This window comes from Macrotis lagotis, chromosome X (assembly GCF_037893015.1).
Source record: "Macrotis lagotis isolate mMagLag1 chromosome X, bilby.v1.9.chrom.fasta, whole genome shotgun sequence".
Classification (NCBI taxonomy): domain Eukaryota; kingdom Metazoa; phylum Chordata; class Mammalia; order Peramelemorphia; family Peramelidae; genus Macrotis; species Macrotis lagotis.
In genome coordinates this window covers 31,781,632-31,798,170 of record NC_133666.1, presented here as the reverse complement: position 1 = coordinate 31,798,170, position 16,539 = coordinate 31,781,632, and the positions used below count along the sequence as shown (strand labels likewise).

General features: G+C 43.1%; 1 protein-coding gene across 1 annotated transcript; it reads right to left on the bottom strand.

Annotated features, from left to right (window-relative positions):
- Positions 1–265: 265 nt before the first annotated feature.
- On the bottom strand, positions 266–8,549 carry VGLL1 (vestigial like family member 1). The gene is made up of 4 exons (XM_074208332.1): positions 8,320–8,549; positions 3,431–3,847; positions 1,500–1,559; positions 266–394 (listed from the first exon to the last, which is right to left on the bottom strand). Exons 1-4 carry the CDS (start codon positions 8,543–8,545, stop codon positions 318–320), a joined length of 780 nt encoding a protein of 259 aa, XP_074064433.1. The 5' UTR covers positions 8,546–8,549; the 3' UTR covers positions 266–317.
- Positions 8,550–16,539: the final 7,990 nt, after the last annotated feature.

The following is a 16,539-nucleotide window of genomic DNA, read 5'->3' as shown; positions in this document are numbered from 1 at the left end:
TTTACAGGTAGTCTGGATGCACGGTTCTATGTTATTTTTTTCCCCATGTGTATCCATGGGAAAAAGTTATCTTCACCAAAACAGAACTGAAGGATCCAGACTATAAAAGAACAAGTCTTTTCTTCTACCTGAAGGGGGACTCTTGAAAAACATAATAACATAGCTCATTTTGTAGTTTTGACAGAACCATTCACATCAGCTTTGACTTCAGGCAAATGCCAGGAGATATTTAATATCAACTTGGCAGCCACATCCACTGGTCCTGATGCTGAAATCCCACAGCAGTATGCACAGGCCTCTGCTAGGGATCCAATGTCTTATTTAGGCCCTTTGACTTCATCAAGATGCCCTGGGTTCTCCAATCTGGGTGGGGGAATAGCATTTGTTTGTCTGTCTAAAAGAAAACAAAAAGAGCTGTTAGATGTGGGGATCCCAGTTTGAAGCAGGCTTACCTAACACAACATGTTTCCATCAAGAAGCCTTCTGGGATTAAATCAGCCCTCTTCAAACTCTACCTCCTTTGCCCTAAGCTTCAGGCACAGAGTAGTTACTTAAAAGTTTATTGACTGATGGAAAAGGCTCTTGGCAGAACCTCAGAATGTCAGAACTGCAAGGGACTTCAAAGACCATCTAGTCCCATCCCCTCATTTTTTGTTGTTGAGTTGTTTCAGTTGTGTCTGACTTTCTTGACCCCATTTTTGATTTTCTTGGTAGAGATACTGGAGTGGTTTTTCATTTCCTTCCCCAGTTCATTTTCCAGATGAGGAAAATGGAGCAGAGTTAAATGATTTGCCCCAGGTCACACATCTGGTGAGTGTCTTGAGGCCAGATTTGAACTCAAGAAGATGAGTCCTCTTGACTCCAGACCCAGGGCTCTTTACAGTGCAGTGCCACCTAGCTTCCCTATATCCCTTCATTTTACAGAGAGAAAAACTAAGGCACAGAGATGAAAAGGCACATGGCTAAGATCACAGAGGTAATAATAATTCAGACCCAGGGCCTCTGACTCCCAAGCCAGGACCTTTCCATCATGTTCCTTGCAGATGGAGTGGGGCTTGCTTCAGAACCTTCCATTTTAGAATTTTATGTAACCAATCGTTTTGGCGTTCAGCCTCAATGGGCATGTGTTCCAACAACAGAGTCCGTGGGTGGTCCTTGAAGCAAAGCAAAGGACAGAACATCTGGGACTAAGCATTTTAATTCCTGTAGACCCATTCATGCCCCTTGGGGCTTTGGGTTGGTTTATTTCAGCTAACTGAGCTAATTCTGTTGTCTCCTGCACCAAAGTCTGTTAGTGACTACTGGAAGGGGAAATGACAGGAATCTGCACAAGTTAGAGAATGGAAGGGCTCCCCAGGAAGGTCTGGCTATCCTAAATAATAAACTCCAGGTCATTGAAGTACCAAGAGAAGCCACTTCACATTTTTGTGGTTTGGTTTTTAACAGTCCTGAGAATTCTCTACAAATTTATCCCAGGCAAGTGTAGCTCATATACCTACTTCCATTAGCAAGTCTGGTGCTGATATTTTCTAGGCTTTGGAAAGAACCCGGATTCTTCCCTAAGAGAGAAAAAAAAAGACATGATTTGTCAATAGGGCCTCTGTAAGGAGGAGGTATAGTGTCCAGTCAGGCTGGCAGACGCCAGGAATGGACAGTCCTGCTGTTTTGTCTGCCCACCCTTCTTCTCCCCTGGTCAGTACTCTGTAAAGTGGGGAGGTTTCTGTTTCTGCTCCTCATGGCTAGGTTCTCGGCCTCTAGAAACATTTGTAGTTAGAGATACAATTGTCGGCTTCTTGAATTTAGCAAGTTAAGAGATGTGCCAAGAAGGCTCCCACTTGACTAAGCAGCCCGTCATTGATGATGCTGGATAACAGCTGGCTAATATGGACAATAGCTGTGGTTCCCATCTCTGCTAGAATATATTTTATGTGAAAGGAGGAATAGGATGGTATTTACAGTTGGAAGGGATCTCATGGACCATCTGGTCTAACCCTTTTATTTTGCAAAGGAGGGAACTGAGGTCTGGGGAGGAAGTTACCCAGAGAGTAAAAAGGGAGAGCTGTACCCAGTCCTTTGATTTCCCTTAATCTTGCTCAGGCCAAGTCTTCCCTATACCTTGACCAAAAGCAGAAGCATGAGCCCTGTGCACTTTATGGCAGTGAGGAAAGGATTGTGGGTAGGGTAACAGTGGTTAGGGAAAAAGGGACTAGAGAACAGTAGGAGTCCCCAGAGGGGTTGGGATATAAAGGGAGCAGTTAAGAAGGCAAGGGACCTCTTTAAGCACTCCACTTTGAGAGGACTGTGAATCATTTAGATGATTTTCATGCATTGCACCCCAGATTTTTCACCTAAGACCTTGGCATTATCCAGGTGGTCCACCCTATTCCCAAGGACATTGTTTCCTTTCATAGATGTGTCCCAAAGTCCCACTATATATTTTACAAAAATTAACTTCGTGATGCCTTGCCAAGTATACTGGAATGGTAGCGCTGGAGGAGACTTTCTTAGCAGTCATCTAAACAAATCTCATCATTTTCTAGGGGAAAAAAGTGGAGACCCAGAATAGTTCAGATATTTGCCCAAGATCAGAGAATCATTAAATCGGAGAATTGAGGAGTGGGAGGGGCCTCTCAAAGAGCATCTAGTCTAGCTCCTCACTTTACAGATGGGGAAACTGAGACCCAGAGCAGTGGAAGGTTTTGCTCAAGGCTCTACAAATAATTAATGGTAGAGTCAGGACTAGAAACCTGGTCCTCTGATTGCTGTTTCTCCTCTGGTCTTTACATTTATTCTAGGCTGCCTCCCAAATAACATTCGGCTCCAAGCCGAAGATTTAATGTGTAGACTGGGGCAAATGTTTCTGACCAGTTCAGCCCAACTGACCTTCTCAATAATTCCTTAGCTGCTAAAGGTCTATTTTATTCCCCAGCCTGTACTGGAAAATCTCAGACTATAATTTAGCAAAGATTATGCTAGGGTAAGTAGCACAAAGAATTCTCTTAATTCAATAATTTGGGGGGGGGGTGACATAGCAGAGATCAAAGGACATCTTGAGGTCACTGCTAAAGAGACCACCATGGTGGAGTGGGGTAAGGACTGGGAAAGAGCTCCCAAAGGCTGGGGCTGAAATGGGGGCTCAAAGCTGCTATCTGATAGCTTCCTAGGTTCTCAAATTACTTCTGCTAACTAGTTGCTAAATTTAATGACTTCTATGGTGGTAAAGGGCAGAAAGTGCTATTGATGCTCCTCTACATTTTGGCAACATGTGGCAAAGCCCTGATCACCTCACCCAAGGTACATTTCCAGACTAGCAGAAGTTCCCAGCAGAGGTAGTCATGTCTGCCTGCCTTCCTCCTCCATGCTATGTCTTAGCCAAGGAGAAAAAGTAAAGGGATCCTCAGCACAAAATCAAATATGGGCATTTTCTTACCATGGTCAGGGTTGCTCCCAGGGGGGAGCAGGTTTGTGGCTCCAGTGCCATGGGCAGCATGTCTGGCCTGCTTTCTGGCTGGTGGCATAGGGTACACAAGACATCTATCTTGCTGCAGGAGGTTGAGAAGGGAGCCATATTTGCTCTCCCTCTCAGTTGCCGGCATTAGATGAAAACTAGGAAAGGAGGGAGAAGGATAGGCAGCCTCAGCAGGGACTGGGCTGGCTAGAGGAGAAGTTAAGGACCACAGATCTCCAAGCTGCGGAGTAGGGCTTGTGACCATCAGGGGTGATGAGTCCTGGGCGCCAGACATGTTCAAACTGCAGCTGGTCAGGCTGTTGTTGACAGGAGATAATTCTTGCCTTGACTTGGTCCAGTGAGAGTTGAAACTCCACTGATTGGGACACAATTGATTCTCTAGAAAGAAGAGTTTTGCAAAGTTTGTGAGATGAGATAGATACAGCAATAATCATGAATGGCACGGGATATTTCCTTCTCGTTGTTGTTATTTTGTCCTCTTTTTGTTTCTGCATGTCTATGGGGTCAAGTGACTTGCCCAAGGTCACACAGCTAGGTAATCTTTCAGTGTCTGAGGTCACATTTGAACTCCGGTCCTCCTGACTCCAGGGCCACCTAGCTGCCCCCTGCCTTGGATATTTCCAGCACCTCACTTGTGTTGGCCAAACAGGGAAGGTTGAATAGGATGAGATGAGATGGAAGGTCTGGTTCCACTCTCACATGCTAAGAGTCTCTACAGGGACTAACCTTCCTAGCTTTGTCAACTGGATTTTAATTACTTTAGAGACAGTGAGATATACATACATACATATATATATATATATATATATATATATATATATATATATATATATATATATAGGCTAAAAGACTTAAACAAGGTCATACAGCCAGTATCGGATATGGGGTGTGTGTGTGTGTGTGTATGTGTGTGTGTGTGTGTGTGTGTGTGTGTGTGTGTGTTGGAAGGGATTTAGGGCTGGGATAGGCAATTCGAGGGAAGACTCAAGAGGTCAGCGAATCTTAACAGTAGACCTAGACGTGATCCATTCAATTCCTCCAAAACTTCTGGGGTTCAGTTTGGCTAGCTGGGAGGTTTCTGCTTTTTCTTTTGCATTTATTCCCCAAACAACAAGGATGCCCCTCTCTGCCACTGTCCCACCCAGTAGGGTGGGGGGTGGGGTGGAGAAAGGGGGGAGGCCTGGACCCCCCCAGCCTCTTGGTCTGGGTTCTAGTAAGGACCATTCCCTCAGACAAATGAATTACTCAACCTCCTGGAAGACTTAATTTCCTTATCTGTAAAATGAGGATAATGAGGATCAGATGAGATAAAGCTCAGTGAAAAGTATTTCTGCAGATAGCTTGTCATTGTTTGGAACCTCTGAGTTTTAACTTTCTCTTCTGCAAAGTCAGAATGTTGAACTAGACCGCTGAGGTCTCTGCCAGCTCCCAAGTGCTGTTAGTATTGGGCACTACCAAAAGCCAGCATATTTTGTGATGATGACAAGCCCTAGGATTTCAACTCAAATAAGCACAATTACAAAGCAGTAAGCCTGGCTCACAGACTGAACCAGGAGCTCTTTCATTAACAGATGGTTTTGAGCATGAGCTATGGTGGATGTCCCTTCGGGCAGCATTAGTGGGAGAGCCCATATTGGAGCACTGGATTACAAATTTAGACTTAGGGGCTTGGATTCAAACCTCTGTGTGACCTTGGGTAGGTCACTTTCCCTGACCCACCAAGATCTCCTTTCTAAAATGAGGAGGTTCAGGGCAGCTAGGTGGCGCAGTGGACAGAGCACTTGTCCTGGAGTCAGGAGGACCCAAGTTTAAATCTGGCCTCAGACACTTAATAATTACTCAGCTGTGTGACCTTGGGCAAGTCACTTGACCCCATTTTCTTGCAAAACCAATAAAATAAAATAAATAAAATAAAATGAGGAAGCTGGACTAAGCTGATTCCCCAAGACCCCTTCCAGCTTTGATAGCCTAGGAAATGCTGATTTGGAAAGGTGGAACCAGGTTTTCATACTGGACTTGAATTAAATCAGAGGAATGAGCTGGTACCTTTCTGTGAATATCTCCCATCTTCTCCAGGCAAGTGTCCTGTCCACTCTCCCTCCAGTGATCTCCTTTTCTCTCCTTTATACTACTCGTCTGACATTTCTCACATACTATCTCATATGGGAGTAGGGGTTTTGACCCCAGAATCCCTGAACTTGGTTTTAAAAAATGTGTATGTTGGTGACCATATTTCTATGTAATTGGTTTCCTTGGCAATCCTATATATTTTATTTTATGTTTTGAAAAACATGACTCTTAGGGCATCTTGGTAGCATAGTGGATAGAGAGCACCAGCCCTGGAATTAAAAGGACCGGAGTTCAAATTTGGCCTCAGGTACTTACTAGTTGTGTGACCCTGGGCAAATCACTTAACAAGAAAAGAAAAGAAAGAAAAACATGATTTTGAGAAGGGATTCAGAGGTTTCTCTAGTTTGCCTGCTCATAATGCAAAACAAACACATAAATAAAAGCCTAAGAATCCCTAGTTTAGAGACTTGGAGATAATAGAGGGCAATAGTCTTCCAGCTGGAAGGGACCTCCAAGATGGTTCTCAGGTGCTAAGGGGAGAAAGAACTAGAGCATCTTGTCTCAGGGCAGAAGAGCAAAATGAAATCCCCAATCCCTCTCTGCATTCAGGGCAGGCCTCCTTTCTGCCTACCATATGGAGCTGCTTCTCTGTTCTCTCCATCTTGGTTCTTCTTCCCAAAGACCTAGTCATCTGATTATACATTCTGAACATACATTTCTTTAAGTATTACTCTCTCCATTTTACCGAAGAAACAGAAGCTCAGAGAGATTAAATGTCTTGATGATGACTGGTGAGATAGTAAGTGCTGGAGGCAGGATGTGAATAAATTAAAAACTTGAATGAATGGATGGAGGAGAGAGAAAGCATTCATTAAAAACTGACTGTGCCAGGTGGGCACTGTACCATGCTAGCTCCAAAGGGCTACCTAATATATTGGGGGGCAAAGGTGGGGGGAGGAGGCCAAGCAGGCCAAAAGGGCCACTTGCAGAGGATTCTGGCCAATCCTCTTATTTTACTGATAAAGAAACTGATGTCATTGGAGTTGGAATGACTGGCCCAAGGTCACACAGCCTAAGTAAGAAGCATTTGACGCAGGACTCGGGACTCCAAGTACAATGTAACTTTCCAGCCTGTTGGAGCTTATGGCTCAAACAGAAATCATTCCTCTACCCTGGAGTCATCAGTCGTCCCTTCTTCCCAGTCTGGTTCTTTGCCTCACATTTGTATCAAATACTTCATATTTTAATGAAAAACTACAGGTCAACTGCAGAGGCAGCCGGTGGTACCATGGATCATACCTAACTTACACAGCATGAAGAAAAGAAAAGGAAGAAGCATTTATACAGCCCCTACTGTGTGCCAGGCTTTACAAATATGGATGCTAATATGATCCCTGGTTTTCAATTGAGGCAGAGAGTGGCTAAGTGACTTGCCCAGGGTCCGAGACCAAATTTGAACTCAGGTCTTCCTGATTCTTTCCTTTTTACGTCATCTTTTTTATGATAGCTGCTGTCTAATGCAGAACCTTTTGTAGATTTATATAACACAGAAGACTGGACCAAGAACTTTTTTTCATGACTGATAATTTTATTGGTATAAGGGCAGTGGTGTCCAACTTAAATAGAAACAGGGACCACTAAACTGTATTTAAGGATCATTTCTGGCTCCATCTTGGTAATATTAACAAGATCTGTGTTCATATATCATATTTGTATTTATTTTATTAAATATTTCTCAGTTACATTTTTGTCTCCTTGTGGCAGCACCTGGGAGTATCATGGGACTTATGTTTTGACACCTCTGCTCTAGGGAATCTTTAATAGTGAAATTCAGCTAGATGGCATAATAGATAGAGCATTAGCCCTGGAGTCAGGGGGGCCTAAATTCAAATCTGGCCTCAGATACTTGACACTTGCTATGAGAATTCAGGGAAGTTACTTAGCCCCAGGGACATCTCCAGTTGTCCTGATTTATATCTGGCCATTGGACCCAGATGACTCTGGAGGGGAAAGTGAGGCTGGTGACTAAGCACAGCAGCCCCTCACTCAAATCCATTTCATTTGCTTGTCATGACATCCCTCCCTGATGTCTTCTTCAAGAAGGAAGAAGAAACATCATCATCATCATCATTGGGAATCTTCAATAATGCAAAGAATACGAGCCATTATAGCTAGCATTTATAGATTGCTTTGAGGTTTGTGAAGTATTTTATCTCATTTGATCTCCAAAAGCACCTTGTTTCCATTTTATCAAAGAGGAAACTGAGGTAGGCAGAGATGCCCTAGGACACCCTATCTGAGGCTGAATTTGAATTCTAGCCTTCCTGATTTTATCTACCATACCACTGCTCTGACATCTATAGTCTCAAAGAATAGTTTCAAGCATTGAGAGGTTAAGTGACTTCCGCAGGGAAATAGAGCCAGAAAGAAGTGGGAGTTGAACTCTGAAGCATGTCTTCTATCTACTGGGCCTTTCAAGTTATTTGCTCTCAGGAAATGACTACTATCTGGCTAGCAAATTCTTACCAGAAGAATAGCAGCTGGGAGAGTGCTAAGTTAAAAAAGGAACCTAACTGGAAGATTCTCACCTTGTTCAACTGGAAACCCCAAGTCCAGAACTGGATTGGAAGCCAACGGGAGCCCTTGGTGAAAGGCAGGGTAGGACAGTGGGCACAAAGGCCAGCCATGAAATCTGGTGAACTTGGAGGAGAACTGCCAGTAACAATATTGAACTGGAGCACCCTGATCACCCAGCCCACCAGACAGATGGACGCACTCACCACTACTGGGGCTAGCGGCCTCACTCCTGTCTTCAGAGCTCAGCATCTTGGGCTTTTTAGTATTACTCAAAGCTCTAGAAAAGTGCTCATCAACTACGCTGTTAATGTCCCCTTGGAAGTAAGTGAAGAGGACATATCGGGAGCTCCACTCTGTTTTTATAGGCTGTTGTTTGTCCCTGGTCAGCCGGAGGGAACTTTTCTTCATTTCATCCATCTTGGCTGACATTACCAATGCCTAGGAACAAAATTGAAAATGTCAAGAACCAGTTTTCTATTTGATTATGGTAGAATGAACAGATAGCTCAGTGTAAGAAGCTAGAAGCAGATTTATTTACAAGTATATTATCCACTTAGGGAGCCCCACTTTACCTAAGTCAATGTGCTAATAACTCACCCCAGCTCCTAGTGTGAATCAGCTCTGTGGAATGAGCTGCTAGCCCTGGTGAGGAGAAAGGCACTGAACTGGGACACCAGGAAGATGTTTTTAGGAAGGACCAGTCCAGGAATGAAAGACAGAGTCACAACTAGAGGAGGGAAACAGAGTTCTTGCCAGGGCACTGACATCTTTTCTGTAGTGGTCCATTGGCCATCAGTGGCCCTGAGTCATGGAGGCAATGTGCCTCTGCACCCTCTCTGGACCCTGAGCTCCTGGGGTTCTAGCATTGTGGCACTCCCTTCCCAGCAGCTGCCTTTCCCACCCCCATACTCACCACCTGCCACCTCCCTCTCTATCTCTTCCTGGGGTGGTTGGAAGAGGTGATAGGTTGTGCTATCGAAACTTGGGCTGGCCTCTCTGGAGGATGTTGAGGTGTGCTGGCTAGAGGTGAGATCCCAAGGTTTTCTCTCTTCTAGTGAACTTTCTCCAGCCTAGCACTGCCCTTTCCCCACTACTGGCAGTCTCTCCAGTAGCATTGTCCAAGTCGACCTGGGGAGGTGGGGCGGAGAAGGGAGTTGCTCTTGAGTCTAGATTCCCTATCCTTGGGTCCCCACCCTCCCTTGGGTTATTCCCTGGGTCTTTCCCTCCACTGGGCCTTGTGTCCCAAGGTCTAAGATCTTCCTATCTCCAGGTCTCCTCCCCATCCTTTCCCCTCCTCCACCACACTCCCACCAATGAGCTTGCCACACGCACTAGAATTCCTAGTAAAGCTTCTGATGAATCTCTGACTCTGTGGACTTTGACAAACAAGGACAGAGGAAGACAAAGTGATGCCTTCCAAAGGAGTAGGAAAACAAGTAGGCCGTCCCTAGGCAGGGAAACATTTTATGTGTTATGGGAGGCCAAGCAATGTAGTGTAATGCGATTCAGAAACCTCAAAAGGAAGCGCATCTACCAGGAGCAATGGGTCTTCTGCAGAAGCATCGTTCTCAAAACCAAATGTTTGAGAGCAGAATGGATGAAGAGAAGTACAAGTTGAAACCAAGCAAGAGCCCTCTGGGGATTCTGTGGATAATGAAGCAAGGCGGCATTGGGTGATTTTGATTTCCCAGATAAGCAAGGCTTTCCACACTCTACCCTTCCAGGTGGAAGAGACCAAAATAGGCTTCTTTCTTAGACTCCACCTGGGATCCCACCCTCCTCACCACACCCTAGGATCTAAGGACTTCATTTTACTAATGGGTACCTGGGGCCCAGAGAGACAGGAGCCTCAAATCACACACACACACACACACACACACACACACACACACACACACACACGTAGTACTTGGTAGAGATGGGACTAGATGGGACATGGGTCCCTTTGCCTCTGAATCCATTCATCTTTTCACTAGAACTTCACACTATACCTAGCAGTGGAAGCCCCTGAGTGAGTCATCATCCTCAGGTAAAATCCTTAAAACTAACATAACTCAGCAACAAGACCCTAAAAGGACAAGGGACCTTCTGAACAATATACAGATTGGTAACAAAATGCTCTCTCCCCTCTCTAGTATTCCTGTATAGACCCACCTGTTTACATGTGAAATCCTACAAGTAAGCTTCTTGAAGGCAGGGACCATTTGGCTCTTGTCTTTGAATTCTCAAGTGGTTGCACAGGGTCAGGCCCAGAATGAATGCCCAATGGCTGTTGAATTGAAATGAATTCCCAGGATTTTTACCCCTAAGAACAGAGCTTACCTTATTTGCTTGAGTATCCTTAGAGCAGACTTTTTCTAGCTTCTAAGGTCTGTAACCGAAATCCAAATAATTATAAATCACATTGACATAGGACTATTGCCATCTCTCTCTCTCTCTCTCTCTCTCTCTCTCTCTCTCTCTCTCTCTCTCTCTCTCTCTCCCCCACATCTCTGCTAGATACCACACAAAGACCAAGGTACACAAGTTAAAGATGGCAAAGGCCTTGGCATCCCCATTTACCTCAGGGCATGAGTTTATGGGCTCAGGTGTTGATTAACTGAGAGGTCCTCAAGTAGAAATGGGTAGCCATAGTCCATTAAGTAACTAATTTAGGTTTGGAGAACAAATCTTCACAAAGTCGGAAAAAAAAGGTAAAAAACAAGCCTGGCCCTGGACAGAGTCAAATGATCTTAGAAGAGATGATAAAGCATGGCTATTGGTTACTGGTTCTCATTATCTTAGAAATGTTACCTGGGAGTAGATTTCTGAGGAGAAAATCTATACAAAGCTGATTCTGAAAGGATGTAAAGTAGAGAATACCTTATGGCAATCTATATCTGTATCTCTTCATACCACTGGAGAGGCTAGAAATACTTTTTTGAAAGGCTCTGGCAATTCTGGGCTCTGCTATTCATTAGCCAAGTGACCTTGGATAAGGAATTTTCTCTCTATTTGGTCCTCAGGAAAATGAACAAGGGCAGACAAGATGACTTGATGTTCTCTTTTAGCACTTAACATTCTGTGACTTTCTCCTATTAAATGAAGTCTATGGGTTGATTTTTTTTTTTTAGGTTTTTGCAAGGCACTGGGGCCCAGTGGCTTGCCCAAGGCCACACAGATAGGTAATTATTAAGTGTCTGAGTTCAGATTTGAACTCAGGTACTCCTGACTCCAGGGCCCTTGCTCTATTCACTGCACCACCTAGCTGCCCCCCCCCCCGGGTTGATTATTTAAGGATGGATCAATGAGAAAGGAGAAGGAAATGGTCAAGTCTAGCACAGTAAGAGAGAGAGAGAGAGAGAGAGAGAGAGAGAGAGAGAGAGAGAGAGAGAAAAAACTGAGGAGTGAGGTAGAAAGAATGAAATCTGAGGGGCCCTTCCAACCCTAGCAAACCCAAATCCAACCAAGAACCACTGGAAGGTCAAAGCAGATCTCTTGGAGATCACCCTATTTCTGCCTCCAAGATATTTTTGTTCAGATGCATAATTTATAACAGAAGCCTAGTCCCAACCTCAAATTCCTCTGAACTCTATTTTGTTTCAAAATTTTGCATCTCTTACAGTGCTCTGCACACAGTAAGTATTTACTAAATGCTTATTAAATGAATCATAAAGAAAATGCTAGACAGAGCTCATTGTCTTGTATTTAAAGATTCTTAATTTTTGATGAATGAATGTTGGTTAAATGAACCAATCAGCATTAATGAGGTAGCCTCAATAAACACACAGATCACAAAATTCACAGTTCACTAAATATGCTACTTAGAAGACCAAGCTCAGTGTTTGTCTAACTTATTCACAGAACTTAGTAGTTCTTTTGAACTTTAAACCATTCTACTGGAGATTCACTGTTTGCCTTCATTAAGACCACAATGGACTTGGAGTAAAACAGGAAACCAGGGTTTAAGCCCCAGCTCAGTCATCTCCAAATCTGAGTGACCTCAGGCAAACTGTTCTAATCACTCTGAGTCTTGATTTTTTTCTTCTGTCAAATGTTTGAATTGGAAGGGACCTTGGAGAGAGACCATTCATGAAGCTGTGTTTGTGGAGGGGATTTTTGTTCAGGTACTGGTTGAACCAGATGGCCCTGAGGTCCCTTCCAATATGAACAATGAATGTGTTTGCACATGATTGGTTTTCTGCAATGTTTATCTGGAAAGACCTAAGTGTTCCTTGGAAGGGAAGCCCCATATGGCCCCAGCTGGGTCATTAATTGAGCATACAATATCATGAACTGCCTTTTCTGGCCATTGTCTCTCTGACAGGAGACCATATGGTGGGCAGCTGTGTGGTCAAAAACTCCCTCCCCATGGCCAGGGCCCAGATTCTCCTACCTTAATTCGCTGCCGCAACAAGATCCTTAGGGATAGGAGAGCATGTGGCAGCATCTAGCAATTCCTGAGTTGGCGTGGGAAAGCTGCAGTGCGGGCTGAGGCGGGCAACAGTGGGTTTTGTACAGGCTCCCCTTGCCGGCTTTTTCTACCCCTCTAGCTGGGGCTGAACAAGGCGTTTCCTGTAAACCAGCTATCAAGAATGCATAAAATGTACCCTGACAAGTCAACCAGGTTAGGAGCTTTCGGGAATGAGGAAAGTGGGGTTTTCTGTTTTTTAACCAGTTTATGATATCTCATATTCAATGAGGAGACACTGATTTGAAACAGTCTAGAATAAACAGAATCTAAACTGAGCAGTTAGTTGATTTAGGTCAAATTGTCACACTGAATCGCATGTCACCAGAGGTTCCAAGAGCAAAGAATAGAAGAACCAATGAAGGCCTGGAGGATGAATAGGTATTTGCCCAGGATATTATAGATAATATTTGGATTGGGAATCCAATTCTCATTGGATGGGAAAAATTGTGGCTCTTGGATTTTATGAATTGACATTTCCATGATTTAATTCTGTTCTAATGAGTTCTGGCTATTAATTATATCTTTGGAAGGTTTTTAAAATACTAGAACGTGTTGAAGAGAAGGTCACCAACATGGTGGACTCAAAATGACATCCTGTGACAGTTAAAGAAATGGGATAGCTAGTTTGGAGAAAAGAAGACTTGTGGAGGGGGCTAGGCAGTGAGCACGGGTTTCTGAATATCTGAACAGACATCATGTAACAGTATTAGTCTGATTATGCATGGCTCCAGAAGGCAGAAATGAGACTAAAGAAGTCCAAGGAAGCAGGCTTAATATCATAACTTTCTACCAAGGAGACAGAAGAGTCTGGTGGATACAGGGCTAGACTTGGAGTCAGGAAGGACTGGCTTCAAAGACCATCTCCAGGATGTACTTGGAGAAGCATGACTAAGTCACTTAATTTCCCAGGATGGTTGGGAAACTCAAATAAGGCAACAGAAACACAGCGCTTTTTAAAAAAAGATCAGTTTGATTTTATTTTCAGGCCCAAATTCTCTCTTTATCTTTCTCTCCCCACCACCCCACCACTATCACCACCACTACCCCTGCTCCCCAGTGAGAAAGCAAGAAAAATGAAGCTCATTACAAACATACCAATATCCCCTCCCCCAAATATATCAAAAGCTATCCTCTTGATTGTCTTTCTATCTAGAGATGGGTAGCCTGCTTCATCATGAATTCTCTGGAACTGTGGTTGGTTTTATTGCATAATCAGAGTTCCAAAGGCTTTCAGAATTATTTGTCTTAACTATATTGTAAGTGCATACAGTTTTCTCCCACTTCTGCAACAGTTCATCCAAATCTTCCCAGGTTTCTCTGAAGCTACCTCCTTCATTTCTTCTGGTACAGTAGCATTCCATCACATTCCAATACCACCCCTTTGGTTCCTATTTCTTTGCCACCACAAAAAAGTTTATGCAAAGCACTTTACAAACTTAAAAGGTTTATATAAACAAGAGTTATTAGAATTGTCCAAAAAAGGGAATGGGCAGCCTAATGAAGAAATGACTTCCTTTCACTGGAGACAGTTGAGCAAAGACCAGACAAGTGCTGGGGGATCTTGGAGGAGGCTGGTAGCACTATACAGTAGCAAGCCCTCTGGGTCTAGAATCAGGAAATTTCTGCAAATCACTTAACAATACTTTCACCATTGACCTCTCAGTCTTGTGAGCTGTTATTAAGGAATTCCTGCATTTGGCAGGGCTTGTATTAGATGACCTCTGAAGTCTCTTCTAAATCAGATTCAATGACACCTCCTCATTCCTCACCCTGGGAAAGAGAAATGAACAAGCCAAAAGTCTTCAGATTCTTGGCTTGGCTATGCACTTACTTTTTGCCTGGGAGCAAAACATAATCTCTTTGTAGCTCTACAAGGGTTATTTAGAGCAAGGATGACCTCACCTAATTTTGCAAAATCTAGGGTGTCTCCTTTATCTCAAGAAATGTACAATTCTTAAATCCCAGAACAAAATTGTTTTTTACTTTACTTTTAATTTGAAAAATAGACTACTGTGAAAAGAGGATTTATTGGGTTAAGGCCCTTACATTGACCTGGACTGAAATCTTGGTTCTGACACTTTGAAAGGGGAAGAGAAGAAAAAAAAAACATATTCTTTTATTGGTTTTTGAATTTTACAATTTCCCCCCCAATCTTGCTTCCCTCCCCGCCCCCCCATAGGCAATTTGCCAGTCTTTACATTGTTTCCATGGTATACATTGATCAAACTTGAATGTGTTGAGAGAGAAATCATATCCTTAAGAAAAAAAATATATGTGATAGCAAAATTGCATAATAAGACAACTTTTTTTAAATGAAAGGTAATAGTCCTTGGTCTTTGTTCAAATTCCACAGTTCTTTCTCTGGATACAGATGGTATTCTCCATTTCAGATACCCCAAAATTGTCCCTGATTGTTGCACTGATGGAATGAGCAAGCCCATCAAGATTGATCATCACCCCCATGTTGCTGTTAGGATGTACAGTGTTCTTCTGGTTCTGCTCATCTCTCTTAGCATTAGTTCATGGAAATCCTTCCAGGCTTCCCTGAATTCCCATCCCCCTGAATTCCATCACAAACATATAACAGTTTATTAAGCTATTCCCCAAATGATGGACATTCACTCGATTTCCAATTCTTTGCGGCCACAAACAGGGCCGCTATGAATATTATTGTACAAGTGATGTTTTTACCCTTTTTCAGGTTCTCTCCAGGGTACAGACCCAGTAGTGGTATTGCTGGATCAAAGGGTATGCACATTTTTATTGCTCTTTGGAAATAATTCCAAATTGCTCTCCAGAAAGGTTGGATGAGTTCACAGCTCCACCAACAATGTATTAGTGTTGGAGATTTCCCACATGCCTTCCAACAGTGATCATTGTCCTTTCTGGTCATATTGGCCAGTCTGAGAGGTGTAAGGTGGTACCTCAGAGATGCTTTAATTTGCATTTCTCTAATCAGTAATGCTTTAGAGCAATTTTTCATATGACTATAGATAGCTTTGATTTCTTCATCTGTAAATTGCCTCTGCATATCCTTTGACCATTTGATAAACATGTATTTTTAAGTGTCTACCTTATCCCAGATACTATACTATTTTTTACAATTATTATCTCAATTGATGCTTACAACACCATCACAAGGTAGATACTATTATGATCTCCTGTTTTCCAGATAAAGAAACAGAGGCAGACAGAGGTGAAGTGGCTTGCCCAGGGTCATACAGCTAGGAAGTGGCTGAGGTCAGATATGAACTTAGATCTTCCTGACTCCAGGCTAGTCACTCTAACCTAACCACAAAGGACCTCAGAGCTATGTTTCAAACCTAGGTCCCCTCACTGGAGATTCAGGGCTTCTTCCACTATTACCCCTCTCTGGATGAGATAATTTCTGAGATTCCTGTTAGCTCTAGTATTCAGGTGTTCCTTATGCCTCACTCTGCTCCAGTGGTATTATGGAAAGTACCCAGCCACAAGTTCCTTGACTTTGGAGTCTCATAACTCTGTGCAGTATCTATCAAGCTCAATACAATAATAAGGAAAAATAAGGAGGTTGGATATATGATCTTTCAAGATCCCCTCCAGATAGTCATGTCTTTTTTTTATCTCACTAGTATGGGACTTCTTGTCAACTTTGAAAAATAAGGAACTACCAGTTCCTAACTTTGTTTCCAATTACCTTTCCAAATATTGAAAGCTTTTCAAATGCAGTCTATTATTTGGAATCTTGGATTGCATCTTGATTGTTTGTCTACTCCAGTCCTAGAAATAGCAAACCACTGTAGAGTTAATATAGTTGGTCTTTGCTCAACAAACGACTATGGCCCCATCCATCAATGTGGCACAATAGGAAAAAACCATTTTAAATGGCCTAGGGAGAGCTTTCTGGAAAGTCTTTTTGGAAAGACTGATTTGGCAGTTACCTTGAAAATTTTACTTAAAAAATTATTCTGTTTGCTAGTAGGGGGAAATG